Below are 20067 nucleotides of genomic sequence, written 5' to 3' on the forward strand. Positions count from 1 at the left end.
TGCTTTAGCCACTTATTAGCTGTGTAACTGTCATCAAGTAACTTGACCTCCCTGAGCATTAGGCAACTAACTGTCTAAGCCTATGTGTTCTAGAGGAGTTGTAATCAGAACCACATTAACTAAAATAGGACTTTGGTCAATTAGGGAACAGGGGAGGTGATTGATTGGCTTTTCCAAGTATAAGGGGAAAAGGGAGTGTGCTATAAGTCTTCATCCCTAGCTCCAGGAATACTTAGCAGTAGGTGCTGACCTTTTATGGGAGTTGGGGCAAGGGAGGTAGAAGTCACACTTTGAAGTGCTTTTCAAATTCTGTCCTGGATTTTCTTTTCTGTATAAATAAATGACCCTGATAAGCTTCCACTAGATAAGAAAGGGCCAAGCTGGTAGTCCCTACAGTCATTTCTGCCACTTTAATAAAATCCCTCACTGTCCCTCTTATTTTCTTTTTTTTTGTTTGGTTTTGGCTTTTTTTTTTTGCTTTTTGGAGGGGGGAGGGCAGGGCAATTGGGGTTAAGTGACTTGCCCAAGGTCACATGGCTAGTAAGTGTTAAATGTCTGGGGTTGGATTTGAACTCAGGTCCTCCTGACTCCAGAGCCAGTGCTCTATTCACTTTACTACCTAGCTGCCCTGCCCTCTTATTTTCTCATAGTTACTTCTACACATTCTCTATATCATCTAGACTGAAATTATAGGGGCTACTAATGGATTCTATTCTACTAATGATCAGAAAGTGAGCTTTGACTTGCTCTTCTGATCTGTACCAGTTTGCCCTTCCTTAGGCAACCCAGTGGACCTCCCTCCCTCCCCTTCTCACCATAATGATGCCAGACTTAGTGTTTATACCCACTGCTATGCAAGACTCTGGCTCAAGAGGTGTTCACCAGCCTCAGCATCAGCCTTAACACCAGCCTCCCTGGTTGCTGGGATTGCCAGTTTCTGCCACCACATCTAGCCACTCTGTTTTATGAAACAAAGAGATTGTTTTGCTATTTGCAAGGTTCCTCAAGTGTCTGTGGTTGATGAGTTTTTGATGCCTGGCTGCAGAAATCCTAAATAGGGGAGATCCCTTTCACAATCTGGGGTGTCCACACCAAGAGAATATAAAGTTTCAGATGAAATGCTGAGATAATAGACATCTGAGGTCAACCGAAGCCCTCATTCTATTTTCTACAAGAACTGGGATTAGATCCCCAGCTAGATCCTTGGCTGAGGGCATTCGGGGGACAACTCTTTTCATCTCACTAATAAATTATTCCCATTTGATTTTGTTCCAAGACTAATTTTTACTCAGCATTTTGAGAGGCACCGCTCTTATGGAGGAAATAAGGAAGGAACGGGGTGGGGATTTGAAATAAGAGGTGGGAATTCATTGAGAGAGGCCTGTTTCTAAAGAACAGTTTCCAGGGATAATAGCTGTTTTGGCCTCCTTTTTAATCCCACTTTTTATTTTTAAATCACTGAGTCACAGTTCTTTTCCTAGCTAATGCTGCAGCAAGATAGTCTTGAGCAGAATGCTGCTGTTTTCAACCATGGCTTGTCTGCAGGGTGCTGTTTGGCTGAGGGCCATTTTTAGGGGGAAGAATCACTATCAAGCCTCCTTCCCTCTTCCCAGGGTGAATATTTTGAGTTGGGTGAACTAATGTTAAAGTAAACATTAAGTGTTACTTTGATGGGGAAGGAGGCATGATAGTACAGTGGGGAGCTAGGCCTAAGGAGGGGGGAGATCCTCTAGGGGACATGTAAAACTCTGTCTAGGTTTCCTCTCTCTTGTCACAAAATCTTAAAGAGAATAGTCACTTTCTCCACATTTCTCTTCATTTTTTTATCCAGGAAACAAGTTGCTCCATGTGGTGAGAATAAAATTTTTACTTTTTGTTGCCTTCATCTTTTGAAGGTTGAAATGATCATTCAGGCAAATCAGAAACTCATCATCTTCTCCAATTTGTGCAAATCAGCAGATATCTGATTAATTCTAGATAAACTTTTCCCTGATAACTACCATGGGCAGCCAGGTGACACAGTGGATAGAGGGCTGGGCTGGAGTTAGGAAGACCTGAGTTCAAATTTGGCCTTAGACACTTACTGGCTGTGTGACCCTGAGCAAGTCCTTTAACCCCCTTTGCCTCAGTTTCCTCATCTGCAAAAGGAACTGGAGAAGGAAATGACAAACCACTCCAGTATCTTTGCCAAGAAAACCCCAGATAGGGTAAAAAAGAGTCAGACAAGACTTGACTGAACAACAAAATGATGACTTTATCATGCCTCTATTTCAGGTTTGTGATGTTTTCCAAACTTCTTACGTATTTCTTTTTTTCTATCTGGGTGGTCTGTATTATATTCCAATGACAAAATCACTTATATTGGACTCTATGTAGATATTTACTCAAATACTTTAAATCTTACTTTCCTATTTTGGTTCTTGGATCTTCTCACATGATATACAATACTACTCTAGAACCCTTCATCTTTTTTCTGTCCTGTTTCTTCTAAGTAGGTATACCTATTCAGAGAGTCATTACAAAGAATTACAAAGACCTAGGTTCATATCCTGCCTCTGATACATGCTAAATGTGTGATCCTGAGCAAGATCTTTCATCTATTCTCTCTACTTACACAGCTTCCACTTGAGTTCAGGCCTTCTTTATCTTTTGTGTAGATTATTGCAATAGCCTCTAATAGTCTCTCCTCATTTCAGTCCATACTACACACTGCTACCAGAGTGATTTTTCTTTAGTGCAGATCTGACAATATCACTACCCTATTCAATATCTCTCATGGCTGCCAATCTCCTCTGATATTAAATATAAACTTTGCTTATCTTTAAAAATTCTTTATAACCTTGCCCTACCCTATATTTCCAGCCTCATTCTCCTATTATTTCTCCTCCTGTGCTACATGTGGTCAGCTAAACTGGTGTCTATGTTCTTCATGTAACACTTCATCTCCTATCTCTGTGACTTGGTATTGACCTTCCCCTACATTTGGCATGTATTCCTTTTTAACCTTTGCTTCATAGAATCCATCTTTTCCTTAAGACATAGCTCAAGCACCATCTTCTGTGTGACCTTTCTGGGTCCTCCCAATTGCTAGCACCCTCCTTTCCAAACTAACTTGTAGGATAGTATTTTGTAATGATTTGTATTTATTCTCTTTACATTGTTCTATATATACATCTGATGACTTTGTTGTCTTCCATGCCATAAAGAATGTTCCTTGCAAGTAGAGATGGTTTCATTTATTGTATTTGTATTTCCAGTGTGCATTTCATTGCAGGTTCTTAATGAATACTAGTTGATTCATTAAGTTAGCCTTTCAGTGTGCCAAGCAATGTCTATGACTATACCCTGAAGAGAAATGACCAATCTACCTTCAGCAAAGGAAGTTCCTCATTCATTACATTGACAAAATCACAGAATCTATTAAAAACAAAACAAAACCCTGCCCAGAGACATAACCTAATCACAGATTCTATTCCACCAAGTGTCAGTGATACCCATGAAGTTGAATTTACCTTCTTCTGTTAGGACCTCTGGTACCTTTTATTGTTGCCTCAACTTCGGGTATTTCTGTACAGACATTCTGGGTCATGGATTTTAATGATGGTCCCTTTCTTGAATTTTGGCTTCTGTGAGCTTTTGGTTTCTCAACTCCTATTCTTATTCCTTCTTTATAACTACTCTCTATGGTATCCTCAAATTTTAGCTGCCTTCCATTGGGAGATATACATATACATTCTTCTACATTACTCATCTTTTTTAAAGTCTTTTTTGATGAAATTTTCAAGACATCTGACAAATTCATCCTTGTTTCTATTAGATGTACTCCTTTGACCAGTAATTTATCAATTCTGTATTATGAACCATAATCCAAGAATCCAAATGCCAGTCACAGGCACCACCTACTTAGCCAATCTTTCACTTCCCAAATTTATTTTTCTCTTCTGCATCCCTTGCCCTCCATGGGCAACAGTGAGCAAAACAATCTGTGTCCCTGTGGTTTCTTGCCCAAAACCTTATAATCATTGGTAGTACTTTCTGATACTGTTATCTTGTCTACATTAATCACTGGAAATGAACAGTGAAGTTCTATCAAGATAAGTTTTGGGACACTGTTGTCTTGAATACATACCCTAAAGAAGAAAATATACCTATCTCTCTATTATTATCAGCTCAACAAATTATATGTTTCAGTAGCCTTCAATGGGGAATCACCAACTACCCTTTTCTTCCTTTAACCCTTACTTCCTGATCTTCCATGGGATAGCTTTGGTGGTGCTACTACATCACTATTTGGGGAACAGGTAGTACTTTTCCCTCAGAACATTGAGTATCCTTCTCTTCAGGAAGAGCTCAAAAATATGTATTTAAATCCCTAATTGTATAAATGTCCTTTTCTTTTCCTTTCTTCTCTGCATAATACTCTTCACTCCCCACATCTTGACAAGTGTCGTTTTCCCTCTTACACTTCGTATTCCTTTTTCTTCCCACTGAAGCCTCATTTCTGATTCCTTTAAGAATACTTTATTCTCCTAACAGCTTAGAGTATGGAGAAGCACTATTTTTCAATCCCTTTTACTTTCTCTAGGAAAGACAGCCTACTCTTGGAAAATAGATAAATGTTGTTTGGCTGTGGCAGAAATATAAATATCACAGTCTCAATGCAAGTCACTGCCCAATTTCCTCTTCTATTCATATTGGTTGAAATTTTTAGTCTTTTTTCCCTCATTATACCATAGGAATGCCAATGGATAGAGAAATCAAGTACTGTAACTACATTGGGATTCTTGGGAACACTTGTTATAAAAGGAGGAACTTTCATATGTTATGAAAAATGGCTATTAAAACATTTTGTTGGATCATTGAAGGAAAGTAAAGGCCCATTTGAGAATCCAATTAAGGACATAAAAATTGCCATGGTAGATCAAACACATAATCCGACAAACTATCTTCTTCTGAAAGTGGTATTAAGGATGTTTCATTGAAAGAGTATGCTTCTACTTAGTACATTCTGAAAGCAAAGGATGTAATCATTCACACATTTAGGGTTTTTTTTTTCTTTCAAGTGATGTGATGGAAAAAATGTTTCGTAGAGTATTTATATTTTCAGCCTACTAACATATCTACAGAAGTTCTACTCCATTGTCTTGTCATGGTACATAGGTAGACATTGGGCTCTTAGTTTATACTATTGGAGCATGAACATTGGCAGGTGTTACTGAGATGAGAATTATACTTAGCTAGTTTTCAATCTGGTAATGAACTTTTCCAAGAAGTTGACAACTATGTGAAAATTCTTTGTTCACTGTAACTTTTCGCAACATGTAATTCGTTTTCTGAGATGACTTGTATGTAAAGTATTTCTTGCCTTTCTGTATAGCTTTATTTATATATGTGTGTGTATGTGTATGTGTGCATGTGTGTGCGTGTGTGTGTGTATGTGTGCATGTGCGCGCGCGCGTGTGTGTAGGGCTTGCTCCTTAATTTTGCAATTTTAGTTTCAAGTTGTCTCCTAGTAGTTTTTTATAGACTTATATCACAATTCCTCTCATTCTTTACCTTTCCAGAATGAAAAGTATTGTTAGATTTGTCCCAAAGGTTTGTTTTAATCTCTTAACTGAACTGCCCTTCTTTCTGTCTTTACCTTACCCGATCCAATGAAGACTTTTGTTGGTCACTTGCCATAATACATGAAAGTCCCTCTATTTACATCTATAGCTATCCTTAGGGTGGAATAAAAAATAAAAAGGCTAAAAATCTCAACCAGTATGGAGAATGGGGCAAAGTGTACAGTGCATGATGTTTGTACTGCTACTTTGACTTTTTATTTCTGTGGGGATAATAACTAGAATTACTCAGAATATTTAAGGTATGAAAGAACACTGGTGTTTTTTTTTTAACATGGGTAGTATGTGTTCTAGTTTATTTCCAGTTCTCTTTAGAGTCAACTGAAATTTTCAGACTGAAGCAATAGCCTGGGTCAGTGATAAAACTGGAGAGCAAGATTTGCAATTCATAGATAGCAATTGGTCAACAGACATTTCTTAAGGTTTTACTATGTGTAAAATACCACATTAATGGCTAGGGATAGACAGACAGATAAAACATTGATTCCTGTACTCAATGAGCTCATATTCAAGTGAACCTTGAAACAACTACATACATAACAAGATACATACAGTGTTAATGGGGTGGGAGCGGACCCTCCAGAGTGGAGTTATAGAGTGGGAGGTGAGTAGGAAGCCCATCTTTCCTAGGCTTCTTGAAGAATCTGAATTTTGAAGATGGTATTTCTTCTATTTAGAAGATGACAAGTCATTTAAGCTCTTTTCTTCAGAAATTTGATCAATTCTATATTTTCCCATTTGTTTATCCTTTTGTTAGATGTCTCCCAAAGGTATAAAAGGATGTTAAAATTTCTTGCTACTATTGTATTATTGTTCATGTCTTCTTGGAATTCAGTTAATTTTTCCTTTATGAATTTAGATGCGAGGGCATTTGGTGCATATAAATTTAATATTGATTTTGGTTGTCTGTATTTCCTTTCAGTATAATGTACTTTCCTTATTTATCTCTTTTTACATTGTCAATATTTGTTTTTGCTTCATCTGATGTTGCTGCTTTTTTTGAAATCATTTGATGCATAGTAAATTTTGTTTCTGCTTTTAATTTTTTGCTCTGTGTATATCTTTGTTTTTAGGTGTGCTTCTCATAGACAACAGATAATGTGGTTTTGTTTTCTCATCCAATTTGTCACTCTGTTTTATTTTTATTTGATTGCTTAATCAATTCCTATTTAAAGTTATGAGGTAATTTATTTTTTCCTCCATTTGTCTTTAGCATTTTTAAAATTAACATTTTCCTCTCTTCCTTTGTAAAGAGTGTACTTTGCCTCTTCAGTTATTTTTGCTTAATCTGCTTTTTTAAGGAATACTATTCCCATCAGTTTTGTTCCACTTTCTCTGAAGCTATTTTCCCCTCCCCACCTCTGTCTTCCCCTTCCCTGATTTTGGAGTTTTGTTTAACTAATAATTAATTAAACAAACAAATTCCTTTTACTTCTTTTTAATCTGGTTGTCCAATTTTTCCTTCTATTTTTCTCTCAATTAAATAGCAAATCCATCTCCCCTTTATCTCTTTCCTCTTCATTTTTTAGTTTGAAATTTTATTTTATGTTCCTGAATGAACAAAATGATAATTAATGAGAATGAACAAACTATTTAGACAAAAAAATGTACGACAAGTAGAGATTATTAGAGATGACCCCTTTCTTTATTTCCTTACACACTAGATTTCATCTCCTGCAGTTTTTAATTCTCAGAGCTGTTTTCTCAGCTTCTTAGTTTGAATATGTGAATTGATCAAAATTTCTTGAAAGCCATAAATAAATACTAGTAGCAATCCTCTGGTTACCTCCCCATCAATAAACTCCACTATGTTCATAGCTCCTACAAGGTCAAATATAAAATCCTCTGACATTCAAAGCCCTTTTATAACATCCTTTTTCCACCTACTTTTTTTAGTCTTCTTACCAACATCCTGCACTCCGACACCCCTCACAAGATACTCTATCTCTAGATACCAGACATTTTCAATGACAGTCCCCCTACCTGGAATGTTCTCTTTCTCCATCTTCACCTCGTGGCTTCTCTGGCTTCCTTCAAGGCCCAGTTAAAATAGCACCTTCTAAGAAAGCCTTTCCCTGTCCCCTTAATGCTAGTGTCTTTCCTCTATTGAGTATTTCCAGTTTATCCTGTAGTTATATTGTTTGTACATGGTCATTCACATGCCTCCTCCATTATTTAGCCTGTGAGCTCCCTGAAAGTAGGGACTTTCACTTTTCTTCGTATCCTTAACCTTAACACAGCATCTGACACATAATAGGCACTTAATAAATGTTTATTGACTAAATGAAATTATGTGTATCTTTCATAAGATACACAGAATTTCTCTTTGCCTTTTTCCTATCACTGTAAGGTATGTTTTAAGTCCCTTTACTTTCATCGATTAAGAAAGCTTATTTGTGTATGTGTGTATTCATATGTACATATATATGTAAATACATTTTTACCCAGTAATAATATCAAATTTAAAATAACAATGGCAATAACAATAATAATAGCTAACATTTATCTAGCACTTTAAAGTTTACAAAATACTTTACAAAAATTATCTCATTTTATCCTCATGACAGCCATGAGAGGTAGATGCTATTTATATTACTGTCACAGGTGAGGGAACTGAAGTAGACAGAGGTTAATTTACTTCAGTGACTCAGTGAGTGTCTGAAGCAGGATTAGAACTCCTCTATCAGAATCCAGGTCCAGAGCTCTATCCCCTATGGTAATTAGTTGCCCATTTGAATGAAAGTCAGAGTTTCTTTCATCCAGCAAACATGTTGAATGTCTATTATATGTTGGGCACTGAGGTGATTAAAAAAATGTATAAGACAATGTCCTTACTCTCTAGGATCTTTTTAGATCTTTAATAGAGGCTGGGTTCATCTGTAATTAACTATATTTATTGTTTGTAATCCTTAATAATGATATTAAAGTGTTGTAAAATAGGCATTATGTTAACCATTCAACAGACTTGACCGTACATTTTGATATTGTTATTGGATACATTTTTTTATGCTCTTAAGACAGATTTCCTTAAGCATTGAGAAACAGGTTCTTAGTGACTGGTAGTAAACAAATTGCCCATTATAAAAAAAAATAGCACCCTTTTAGTTGAGCCAGAATTAGAGGGATGGGAAAAGTACATAGTTTTCTACAATGCAACACACAGGAAGAAATGATGATCTCTTTTTGATGCTTTTAAAATGTATCCTTTAAATTCAGAAAACTCTCTTCTCCATGATGAGATGAGTGAAAAGCTGGAGAGACAAAGTTTCTGGGTAATCAAGAATCAATTTATTAATTAGTCTATCTAGATAATTAATAAATAAATGGTCAGTGGTTTCTCCTGGTGAACAAAGACAAAACCATAGAGATCACTGAATGCTTATATACCTTTGGAAAAAGCGATGTCCCTGACAGGTGAAAATCAACACTCACTGGTGAACAATTAATGATGGAGTGGACTTTCAAATAAGCAGGTGGATTGAAAGCCTTCAGCTCTTCCTGCTGAGAACATGGCTTGATAATGAGACAGCCACCTCCACCAGTCTGGGCAAAAGAATCTATCTCTATCAAGATCACTCTGGTTAGTTTTATCCTTCATGAGCTTACCCTAAACCACAGTGGGGATAGGGGTGGGCTGCAAGGCCATAGACTTAATGCTTTAGGGCTGGAATTCACCTAAAGTAGATTCTATTTATACTTAGGTCTTCCAGTTGGGTAGAGTCCTGCCCAAGATCCAGAAACCTGTTTTGGAAGGGTTTGGGCAATCTCATCTATCAGAAATGTCCTTCAGAGGCTGACTTGCAGGGGCTGGTCCCTGAATGAGGAAATAAAGGGTGAAAAAAGCTTAATTCTAATCTAACAATTGGTTATTAATATAATAGAAAAATAATAACTTCTCTCAGTGGCTTATATGTGTGGGTGTGTATGTCTGTGTTTGTAAACAGGCATACATACCCACATATCTACTTCTCTCTGTCTCCATGTATCTCTGAATCTCTCTCTCTCTCTCTCTCTCTCTCTCTCTCTCTCTCTCTCTCTCTCTTTTCTCTCCTTCACCCACATATATTCGAGTTGTAAATGTTACAGTGAAGGTTCAAAGATTCTGGTGGACAGAGACACAGGGATTTCAATTTTTAAACTTTACCTAGGGACCACAAATGTTCTTGTTCATATTATGTAAATAAGATTCCTGATTTCAATTCACATGCTTTAGTTTTCTGTTGTTTTTAGTGTACTTGGAACATCTATTTTTTTCCAGGAAACTTTCCTCATGATGTGTCCAGCCTCTATTATGGACTTTGAGAGTAAAGATAACTTGGTACTTTTAGGAGAGCTCTCAGGGCTCCATAAGATGCTATTTAGTAGAGCATCTTTCTAAGAATACCACTACTTTAGAAGCCGATTTAACTTTCAGGCCACAAGGGTTTCAGTGACAACTTACAATTTTATTATACTACTTTATGATATATTTGTAGGGTCTAGGACTGTAAGGGACCTGGGATATCATTTAGTCCAACCCCTTCATTTTACAAATGAGAAGATTGAGTTCTAGGAAGTTTTTTGTCCAAGGTTACATAGCTAAGAAGTAAGAAAGCTAGAATTTGAAGCCAGACCACAAACCATAGGCAACCATCTTGTTGAATTTGTAAAAGAGTTGCCTTTGCAAAATCCTTGAGAAGTGGTAATATAGCCTTTTCCTGAATACCTATAGTGAGTGTGAATCTACTCTTCCTAACCAGCCAGTTTCATTTTTGGATAGCTCTAGTTATTTGGAAGTTTTTCCTTACATCTAGCTTGAATCTGGCTTTCTATAATTTACATCCCTTCTATTACTTCTTATCTACATAAGGAAACACAGTAAATACTGTTAGTTCTCTTCCATGTGACAGCCCATCAGATATTTACCGACAGCCGTAAGCTCCTTGTCTAAATTTTTCTTTTGGTAGACTGTTTACATAGTTCCTTCAACCTATACTTGCATAACATAGTGTCTGGCTCCTCTCTAGTTTTTTGATGTCCTTCCTAGAAATGAACACAGCAGAGAAGATATGATTTGCTTCAATTCCGCTGAAGCATAATTGAGTAGAACTATCACCCCCTTCATTCTGGACCCCGTGTTCTCTTGATATAACCTAGGCTAGTGTGGCTATCTTGGTTTCCATGTTGTCTGTGACATTAAACTTGCAGTCTTCTAAAGCTTCAGATATTTTTCATTGTTTTCTATTCACACCTCCCAATTTGTGAAGTTTATTATTTGAACCCAAGTGTAAAGTTTTACATTTATCCTTATTTGGCTTAATCTTTTTCAGGTGATCAACTAGTTAACAACTAACTATCATTTTGAATCATAACTCTGTCAATCAACGTGTTAGTTATTTCTCCCAGTTTTGTATTATCTGTAAATGTGACAGACCTGCCACCTGTTACTTCATCCATATTATTGACAAAAATAGCACAAGGCCAAGGACATTCACAGAATCAGGAGCATTTCAGTGTAGACCTTCTTCCCCACTGACATTGACCTAAGGTTCTAAATCTAGTGTTCTCTCCACTCTAGTATATTGCCCTACTCCTGAAGGCCTATTAGCTACAAGACATCCTGGTCAGGTCAGACATCACAAGGAAATTAGTCAGTGTCCCACAACAGAATTTTAGAGTTAGAATCTACCTTATGACAGTGAATGAAACTTCTGAAGATGTCAAATTTACCCTGAGGATCACTTATGCACTGGAAGAGCATAGTTAAATAAGTAAATACGTATATGTAATGAAATTAAACAAATCAGATTTTTCCTTTATGATTCTTTTGGGAATATTGATGATTAGACAACTCTGTCTAGCCATAAAAAATCTATATAATTAATCAATATGTATATATCAATGAATAATTATTTACTGAGTGGTTACTCTATACAAAGAACTTTGAAGTATTTAAAGACCTAAGACACAGAATTTATGATTTAATGGTGGGGGACAAGACAATTATGTAAAAAGATACTATCATCATTATTCATCAACTAATATAAAACATTGTAAGATAATTGGTAAATTAGTAGCATGAGGAATAAATACTATGGGAGATCAGAGAGGGGTGGAGAGAGATAAATAGAGAAATAGATTTAAATCTGTATGAGTTTATGTCAGTCAATTAAGAAGCATTTTTCAAGTACATATTAAGCCCTGTATTAGGTACCAGGGATGCAAATACAAAAAAGAGCAAGCCCCTTCTCTCAAGTGTTTATAGTCTTTTAGGGGAGAGAGCACATCTAATACAACATAAATATGGGATAGTTAACGAGGGAGAGAACTAGCAGTTGCGGGGATCAAGAAGTGTGTATAGAAGTTGGTGTCTGAGCTGTCTTGAAGGAAATGAGAGATTCTATTAGGTACTGGTAAGATGGAACACATTATAAGCATGGGGATGGCAGGACCAAAGGCATGGAGACAGGATTGCTTCAGACAGCACTAAGAAAAAATCAGGTTAGTTGCATTATAGATTATGGGAAGGGATATAATTAAATCTATCTCTCTCCTTATGAAAATTAAAATTCTCTGAAATTAAAATTCCAATTTTTTCAAGCAAATGTAACACACATTTATTAAGTATGGCATACCCTATACATTTTGAAATCAAATGTCCTTATTCTATGATTTTATGATGTATTTTTATGTAATAATTATGTATGGTAGAATTTTTGATAGGAATATTTAGGCCAAATTGAGTGGCTACTTTAAAATAGTAACAATATAAACCTTTCCTGAAATCAAGATGGTAGCTAATTTTCAGTCTTATTTTAATTTATTATTTCAATTGAACTTTTTTTCTGAGCATATCTTCTTTCTCAAATTTCTTCTTTATAGTGACTACTTCGAAATGATTGCTGTATAAGAAGTCAGCTATGGCCAATAGGAAACATCAGAGCACCACAAGCAACATGTTGGATCATAGAGTGAGGTCTTGCCCAACTTCTTCTCATAATAAAGAGTCCAAGAGTGAGGAAACAGACCTTTCGCTTGAAGAGTATGCTGCAAAGGATGTAGAACTGGCCACTATCAGGCAAGGAAGCCCCACCCCAGTAGAACAGGAGTGTAACGATAACAGCGGGGATGGAGACTCCAGCTCTGACTATGTGAATAATACCTCAGAAGAGGAAGACTATGATGAAGGCCTTCCAGAGGAAGAGGAGGGGATCACATATTACATTAGATACTGTCCAGAAGATGACAGTTACCTGGAAGGAATGGACTGCAATGGGGAAGAGTATATTCCCCATGATGAGCATAATGTTGAAACTGATGAATGCCAGGAGGCTGTTGAAGAATGGACTGAATCTAAAATTCAGCACCATGATGGAAATGATGCAGAAGACAGGCAGGGGTACCCAGAAAGCCATGGTCAGATTCTGGAAGATGAGGTCTCTTCTTTGGAGATCCAAGACCAAGAGGGAAGTGTACAATATTGTCCAAGTGAAGAAAGTTACCAGGACTATTACCCAGCAGAAGCCAATGGGAACTCAGGTGGGACATCTCCTTATCACTTAAGAAAAGAGGATGCTGACCTGGAAGAGCAGGAAGAAGACATTGACCAGATCGTAGCAGAGATCAAGATGAGCATGAGTATGAGCAGCATCAACAGTACAGGGGAAACGAGCCCGGAACATGCTGGAATGGAGAATGTGCCAAATGACTATCAAGAAGCATGTTCACAGGAAGAGGTGGATCACTGTGCCCGCAGGCATGACGGCAGGCCCAAATCACTGGATCTTCCTCCTGCTCCTAAACATGCAGGAGACGCACAAAGGGGCTTTAAAACCAAGGCTAGGACACCAGAAGAGAGACAGAAATGGCCACAAGAACAGGTATGTTTGTGGTTTTCTTTAGGGAAGGAAAAAGAGTTCTATAGAAGATCATACTTGTCATCTTTTATCTTATCCCTGGAAGTTTTTTCTTCAGAAGAAAAAATATTAAATTATCTCCTTTGTGATAGATAGGATTGGGGCTAAAGCCATATTTTGGTTGTTGCATAATTGTAATTTTGTATTTAGCAAATTTTTAAATTAGACTGGCTAGGGAAAAATTTTGTATGAGCCTTTCCATCAGATTAATTAACAGATTATGAGAGCTCCTCTTTGGGGTGCTGATTTTCAAGCTAGAATCTGTATTGGGAGCTTTTCAGAAGTTATGTTTCCAGCTAACTAGACACATTGCCCTAAGATTTATTCCCTTCCAATTTGTCCCACCATGCCTCTGCTGAAATATAGGTTTATCAGAAGAACAGCTTAGCTCTTACCAGTTCATTGAACAAGGACTTCATTCACAGATGGTCAATAACCTTTACTTAAAGGCCAGATGATCCCTGGTTCCATAGCAAGACCCAATGGAGTTAACGAGTTGATCTTTATGAATGATGTAGTCATTATAGTCCCAGAAAGCAGATAGGTCTCTAATATGATGATCATCAAAGAAATTAAGCTTTTCACTTGTGAAAAGGGAAAGAGAGGGATATTAAAAACCATAAACTATTTCTGAGGAGGTGAGATAACAAACGTAATATTTCATCATGAGCATCTCCATAATGACCAGAAATCACAGACCAATTACAGGATTCAGATCAAAGCTTTCATGTTAAATCATCCCTCAGTTACCTGTGCCAATGTAATGAATAGATACATGGATAATCCTGTGGTAAATGCATAGAAAGGTTGCAATTTCTTGTCTTTTTTTTAAAGCAACATGTTTACTTTTCTAATTACAGAAGTGTCTGCATAGGACTACTGCTTCAATCATTTAGGCCAAATTGGTCAGTCAGTTTTGTAAAACAGTTAATTTAAGTGATTTTATCATTGAATTAACTGTATCTGTTTGTATCATCCAAATTGACCATTTTATTTTGTCATGGTTGATATAAAGCTTATGACTGGCCTTCTTCAATATTCAAATTATTATGCAGCCCAGAAGCCTATTGGGCAACTGGTGAAAGTCAACTCAAAATATACCATGGATGGTTTTTGATTTGATTATGTTTTGGAATGATTCAGCTACACTTAAATGATTTGTCAGGCCTCCTTATGGAAAGGGATCATTTGTATCCATTTATGAGAACTTTTTAATTTGGGGCCCTTACTATGTTTCAATTAAATTATTTGCATACTTCTTTCTTGCTGCTCCATTTCTCCCATCAACTAGTCCCTTTCTTTTGGCTTTATGAATAATTTTATAAAAAAATTTTTGATAAGAACCTTATACGAATAGTCTATAAAAAATTCACTCTATTTCCATGAAATGAATGTCTCCTCTCTTCAAGTAAAGGTGCTTTCAAAGAGTAGCTGATATTGATGACAACTACTTGCCTAATAATTAAAGATCTTTCTCTGTTACACTAAAATCATTTGATCAATATTGATATCAGTGAATTCCATATTTCAGCATTTTCAGTTTTTTGAAATCTAGCTCCAACTCTTATTTTAATCACCAGCTTGATTTTTCTAACTATTTTCAAGACAATCCACTCAACATTTCTAAAACCAAACTCATTATCATCCAGGCAAATCATATTCCATTCTAATAATGCCTAGTTTTATTAGCACTATCTTCCTTCTACTCTCTTCAGATTAAATATTTTAAAGTTATATGGGCTCCTTCCTCCTTTTTTTTTTTACACATGATGACCAGTCACCGAATTCTGTTCTTCTTTTGCATTTTCTATCAGAATTTTTTCTTCTGTTACCACCAAAGAACCATCACCATTTTAAAAGCCCTTATTACCCTGATCCTTGGTTGCAGCAATTCCCCTAGCTGACCAGATCATTCTTTCCCACCTTTTCTCAGCCCTTTCAACTCATGATATACTATGCTAGCAAATTATTTTTCCTAAAATCTATCTTGAGTAACATATTACTTTCCTGCTTAAGAAACTATGATGAATCTCTGTATACAATGTCAGTTAAAAAACTCTGCTACCTAGTTCTTATTTCTCCTTAATATGGTCCCACTTTTCCTAATCACACTTACTTCCATCATTTCTCAACATGTATTCTTCACTCTATTCAGGCTACATTCCTTATTATGCCCCACAAATCGTGATGACTCCCACCTCTATTCCTTTGATTGTGTTGTCCCCACCCTCACCTTCCCCACCCTGAACATGAAATGGCATTTGTCCTTTTCTCTGCTTAATTGTATCTTGGCCATCATTTCAAGTCTGACCTCTGGGAAGTGTTTGCTGATAACACTAGTGCAAATTCACAGCTCTCTTCTTTGATCTTCTTTTGTTCTTACTGTTTTTACTGCGCAATTAACATTTTATTCTAAACTGTCCTTCCACACCCCCATTTGTTGCTATTATGTAATTTAGCCTATGCCACAACAATATATTCAAACTTTTATTTCCTGCTAAATATCCTTTAAATATCCTGCTAAATTTCCTCCAAAAATATCCTTTACTCTGTTTAGTCTCCCTTTCTACCCTGAACACATTAGGTCATATTAGTCTCATGCTTTTCTGCACATGCTGCTCACCCCTCCTGGAGTAGGTATCCTCCATCTACTTCCTCTCCAATTTCTACTCATTCTATAAGACCACTTCAATGCTTATACTTTTTGATGGGGCTTCCTTTAAGTATTCCAGCCTGCAGTGATCTTGCCTTTCTTAGAACTTTAATTGTGATAAGAATCAGTACTGTACTATGCTGTACTTGTATTCAGATAATTGGTTTTTGTTTTGTGTGTGTGCGTGTGTGTGTGTGTGTGTTGGATATTGCCTCCTTAAATTGGTTATCATATCTTTGAGGACACAGATTGTATCCTTTTTGTTTTTAACCCTGGACTACTTAATATATTTTGAGAATGGAGTAGAAACTCAATAAATAACATATTTAACTGATGTTTTAAGGTATACAACAAAATAATGAGGTATGTTCAAAATTTTTCATCACCTATTTTACTAATTGGGAAAAATTAGCTCACAGCAATTAAGTGACTTGTTTTAAAGCATAGAACAATTAAGTATAATATTCAAGATTTATGATTAAGTCTTTTGACTTAATCAATCATACAGTGGTACCTTTTCAACTGTTTGGTGATTTATAGGTTCTCAGTATTTATATGAACCTAAAGAGCTTTATACTTTGTCATCAACAAAGTTTGCATTTAAGTAATATGAGCAAATAAATATCCTTACACTTGATCTTTTGTTTATTAATGGTTTTAATTAAAGTCCTTTATACTAACAACATGAGAAGTGACATAATAAGAGATTTATACCTTTGAAGACATCAGAGAGAAAACTACTACTTATTTATCACAGAGTTAATTATTTCATTAGGAGTCAGCTATAGATGATGTGTTGAAAACTTTGATATTAAAGTTCAGTAAAAAAAAAACCAGCCAAATCTATAAGGAAGAAATGCATACTAATGAGGTGATTGGCTTTAATATAAATAATTTTATTCAATTATAAGCTTATTCAAAGTATCCTTATAATGTATTACAAAGGAATCCCTTTGAAAATCTCTTCTGAATAAATGGTTAGTAAGAAAAGATGATATAAGTATTGGATAAATCAGTGTTCTATTTGGCCAATTTTGAGAACAAATGAGAGAAAATTGCTTTCATGTTTTTTTCAAAACCTTATTTTTTCTCTTTTGAGAAGAGGTCATGAATTGGAAAAATATGTAGTAAAATCTCATGTGTAGAATATAAATGATATTGACTAAAAGTTTGGGTTCATTAAAATTGCACTTGCATTTGACACATTTTGTTCTCTTTAAAGTTTCTTGAGCAAAAGTTGACTTCACCTCCACAGCATGCCTGTCATTCATGTCAATTTTGAATACATTGGGAGCTTTGGAATGTAGGAAAATTAATATTATAATGGTTAGCACTGGAAAGCAAGACAAAAGGGCATGAAAGCTTTTGAACTGCATGCCTGGGCTTTAAGTTAAAGTGCTGTCTCTATTTAGTCTTTGGACAGATGCCTTGAAATCTTCCCCTTAATAATGGAGATGGCATAGTAATGATTGATGCTTCATGGCATATATCCAGTAACATATTGTGCTCTATTTTAACAAATCACTTTTCTGGCAAAGCTCTTGTCAGGAGGAAATTATCTTTTTAGAGCAGAGTGGGGGAAGTGTACAAGACCTAATATTTTGCTGCTTTTGCTTCATTCCAACCAAAGACTGAGGGAAAACAGAGTGCCCTGCAGGTTAGCAAGGCACTAGGGAAACTGGAAAATCAAAGAATCCCTTGGTTAGAATGCCTTGAAATGCAGTAGGAATTTCAGAAAGTCTATATTCATTTTCAATTCAGCTTGTGTTTAGGGACCTGGGAGATGGACACACAAAAGCGAAGGTATACTGCACAGTAGAGAAAAGGAGCAGGATGGCTGAGCATAGTAAATGAGGAAGAGCACTGATCTTGGAATCCAGAGGTTCCCACCTGGACTGACTGACTCGGGCACTTAGGACCTGTGGGACCACACCCAAGTTGCTTAATCTTTTTTTGGCTCCAGCTCCCTCATCTGTAAAATGTATAGAATACTACTTACACTACCTATCTTACAGGGTTGTTTCCCCCAGGGATCTGCTTTGTAAATCTCCATGCTGTATAGGCATGAGTTGCTATAATTTATTATTAATTCTTATTATTATTTCCACCAATATACCGAATGATATAGTGGAAACTTTTATAATTCTGTCCCTGTGACTTACCAGCTGTTTGTCCTTGAGTAAGTCACTAAAATTCTTTGGGTCTCAGTTTTCTCATCTGTAGAATGAAGAGATTAAAGAACTTAAAACTGGAAAGGACCTAAGACTTTAATTCAATTGAATAAACACAAAAGGTATTATGGAAAGAGAGCCCCAGACTAGGAGTCGGAGGACCTGGGCTCAATTTCTGGCTCCATCATCCTGTCATCTGGGTGATCTTGTATAAGTCATAAAGCCCATTTGGTTGCTCCATCTGTAGAATGAAGGGATTTGGATTGGATGACCTGGGAAGTCCCTTTTGCTTTAAGGTTTGTGGTTCACTAAAGTAAGACACTAATAGAGAAGGATGATTTAGAAAAAACAAAACAGTTCTTGTCCTCTAAGGGCTTACATTCTGTATGGGGTGGGGTGAAGGAATACAAATGTGTATGTAGAAAAGTAAATTATATTTATACATGTTTTCTTCTCATGTAATAATTTTACATTTAGAAAAAAGACTTTAGGGCTTACCACACAGGCAGTATGGACGCCTAGGTACTACAGTGGATAGAATGCTGGGTATAAAGTCAGGGAGACCTGAGCTTAAATCTGGCCTCAGATACTGACTAGCTATGTTGTCAGAAGCTGGGCAAGTCATGTAACCCTATTCATCTCAGTTTCCTTATCTGTAAAATGAGCTGGGGAAGAAAATGGCAAAGCACTCCAATATCTTTGCCAAAAAAAACTCAAATAGGGTCATGAAGAGTTGGATGCCACTAAAACAACTGAATAAAAAGAGAGGCAATAAGTAGCAGACCTACACAAAATTTGAACCCAAGTCTTTTGAGAGGTGGCATAATGTAGTAGGTAGAATACTGGACTTGGAGTTCAAGTACTAGAAGTACAGGATTCAAATCCCTCCTCAGATTCTTACTGTTTGGCCTTGGGAAAATAATTTAATTTCTTTGGGCCTCAGTTTCCTCATATGTAAAGTGAGGGTATTGGACTTGATGGACTTTCAGGTCCCTTCCTGCTCAAAATCTATGACACTTTGACCTTGAATCTAGTGTCCTATCATCTATGTCATATTTTTTCTATGTGTTGTGAAGCCTGGAGTGAAATAGCCAATCAATCATAATAAGTATTACTATACATATTCATACTATACATTACTATAGGAATTAATATATTACAAAAGATACTAATGCAAAACTAAATTTTCATGTGGCCATTTAACAACATCTCTGAAGATCCCTTGAACAAAATGGAAAAATATAAGCTGGATAACAGTACAACTAGGTTAGTATTAGTTCATTGAGTAATTTTATCTTGAAAATATCTTAATGTACAAATGTGAACCTAGAGGGAGGTCGTGCCTTGAATCTGTAGTGGATTAGATGACACATGAGGTCCCTCTTAGCATTAAAACCTATAACCTATTAAAATCTATGAAGAGGTTATTGTTTCAAAGATAGAAAAGACAGGTGAATTCTCCATCACACTGTGGTACCTTCATGACCTAAAGTGTAATCTTCAAATTAGAATTTGCTATTCATTTAGGAAGGTTGATTGTTACAAACTGAATTAGTCTTCAGTAAGCTTAATTCTATGCAAGGGCATCAAAACATACCTGGTAAGTCAAATTAGGACAGAATTAGGAAGGGGGCAAAAGAGGGCTCGAAACTGAAACTGGAATATGGGAATCCTTCCTTCCTTCCTTCCTTCCTTCCTTCCTTCCTTCCTTCCTTCCTTCCTTC

At 36.3% G+C, this 20067-nt stretch overlaps 1 protein-coding gene across 6 annotated transcripts in view; it reads left to right on the top strand.

The window, feature by feature from the left end:
• The window catches only part of APBA2 (amyloid beta precursor protein binding family A member 2), a 388985-nt gene that overhangs the window by 240049 nt on the left and 128869 nt on the right, over window positions 1–20067 (top strand). For all 6 annotated transcript variants that reach the window (XM_069098428.1, XM_069098429.1, XM_069098427.1 and 3 more), the window contains one exon: window positions 12486–13483. In XM_069098428.1, the coding sequence (XP_068954529.1) occupies window positions 12524–13483 (960 nt within the window). In that variant the 5' untranslated portion in view covers window positions 12486–12523. The remainder of the gene's footprint in view (window positions 1–12485; window positions 13484–20067) is intronic.

This window comes from Petaurus breviceps, unplaced genomic scaffold (genome assembly GCF_028583685.1).
Source record: "Petaurus breviceps papuanus isolate PSGF00001 unplaced genomic scaffold, PetGlider_PUasm1.0 37, whole genome shotgun sequence".
In the NCBI taxonomy this organism is placed as follows: domain Eukaryota; kingdom Metazoa; phylum Chordata; class Mammalia; order Diprotodontia; family Petauridae; genus Petaurus; species Petaurus breviceps.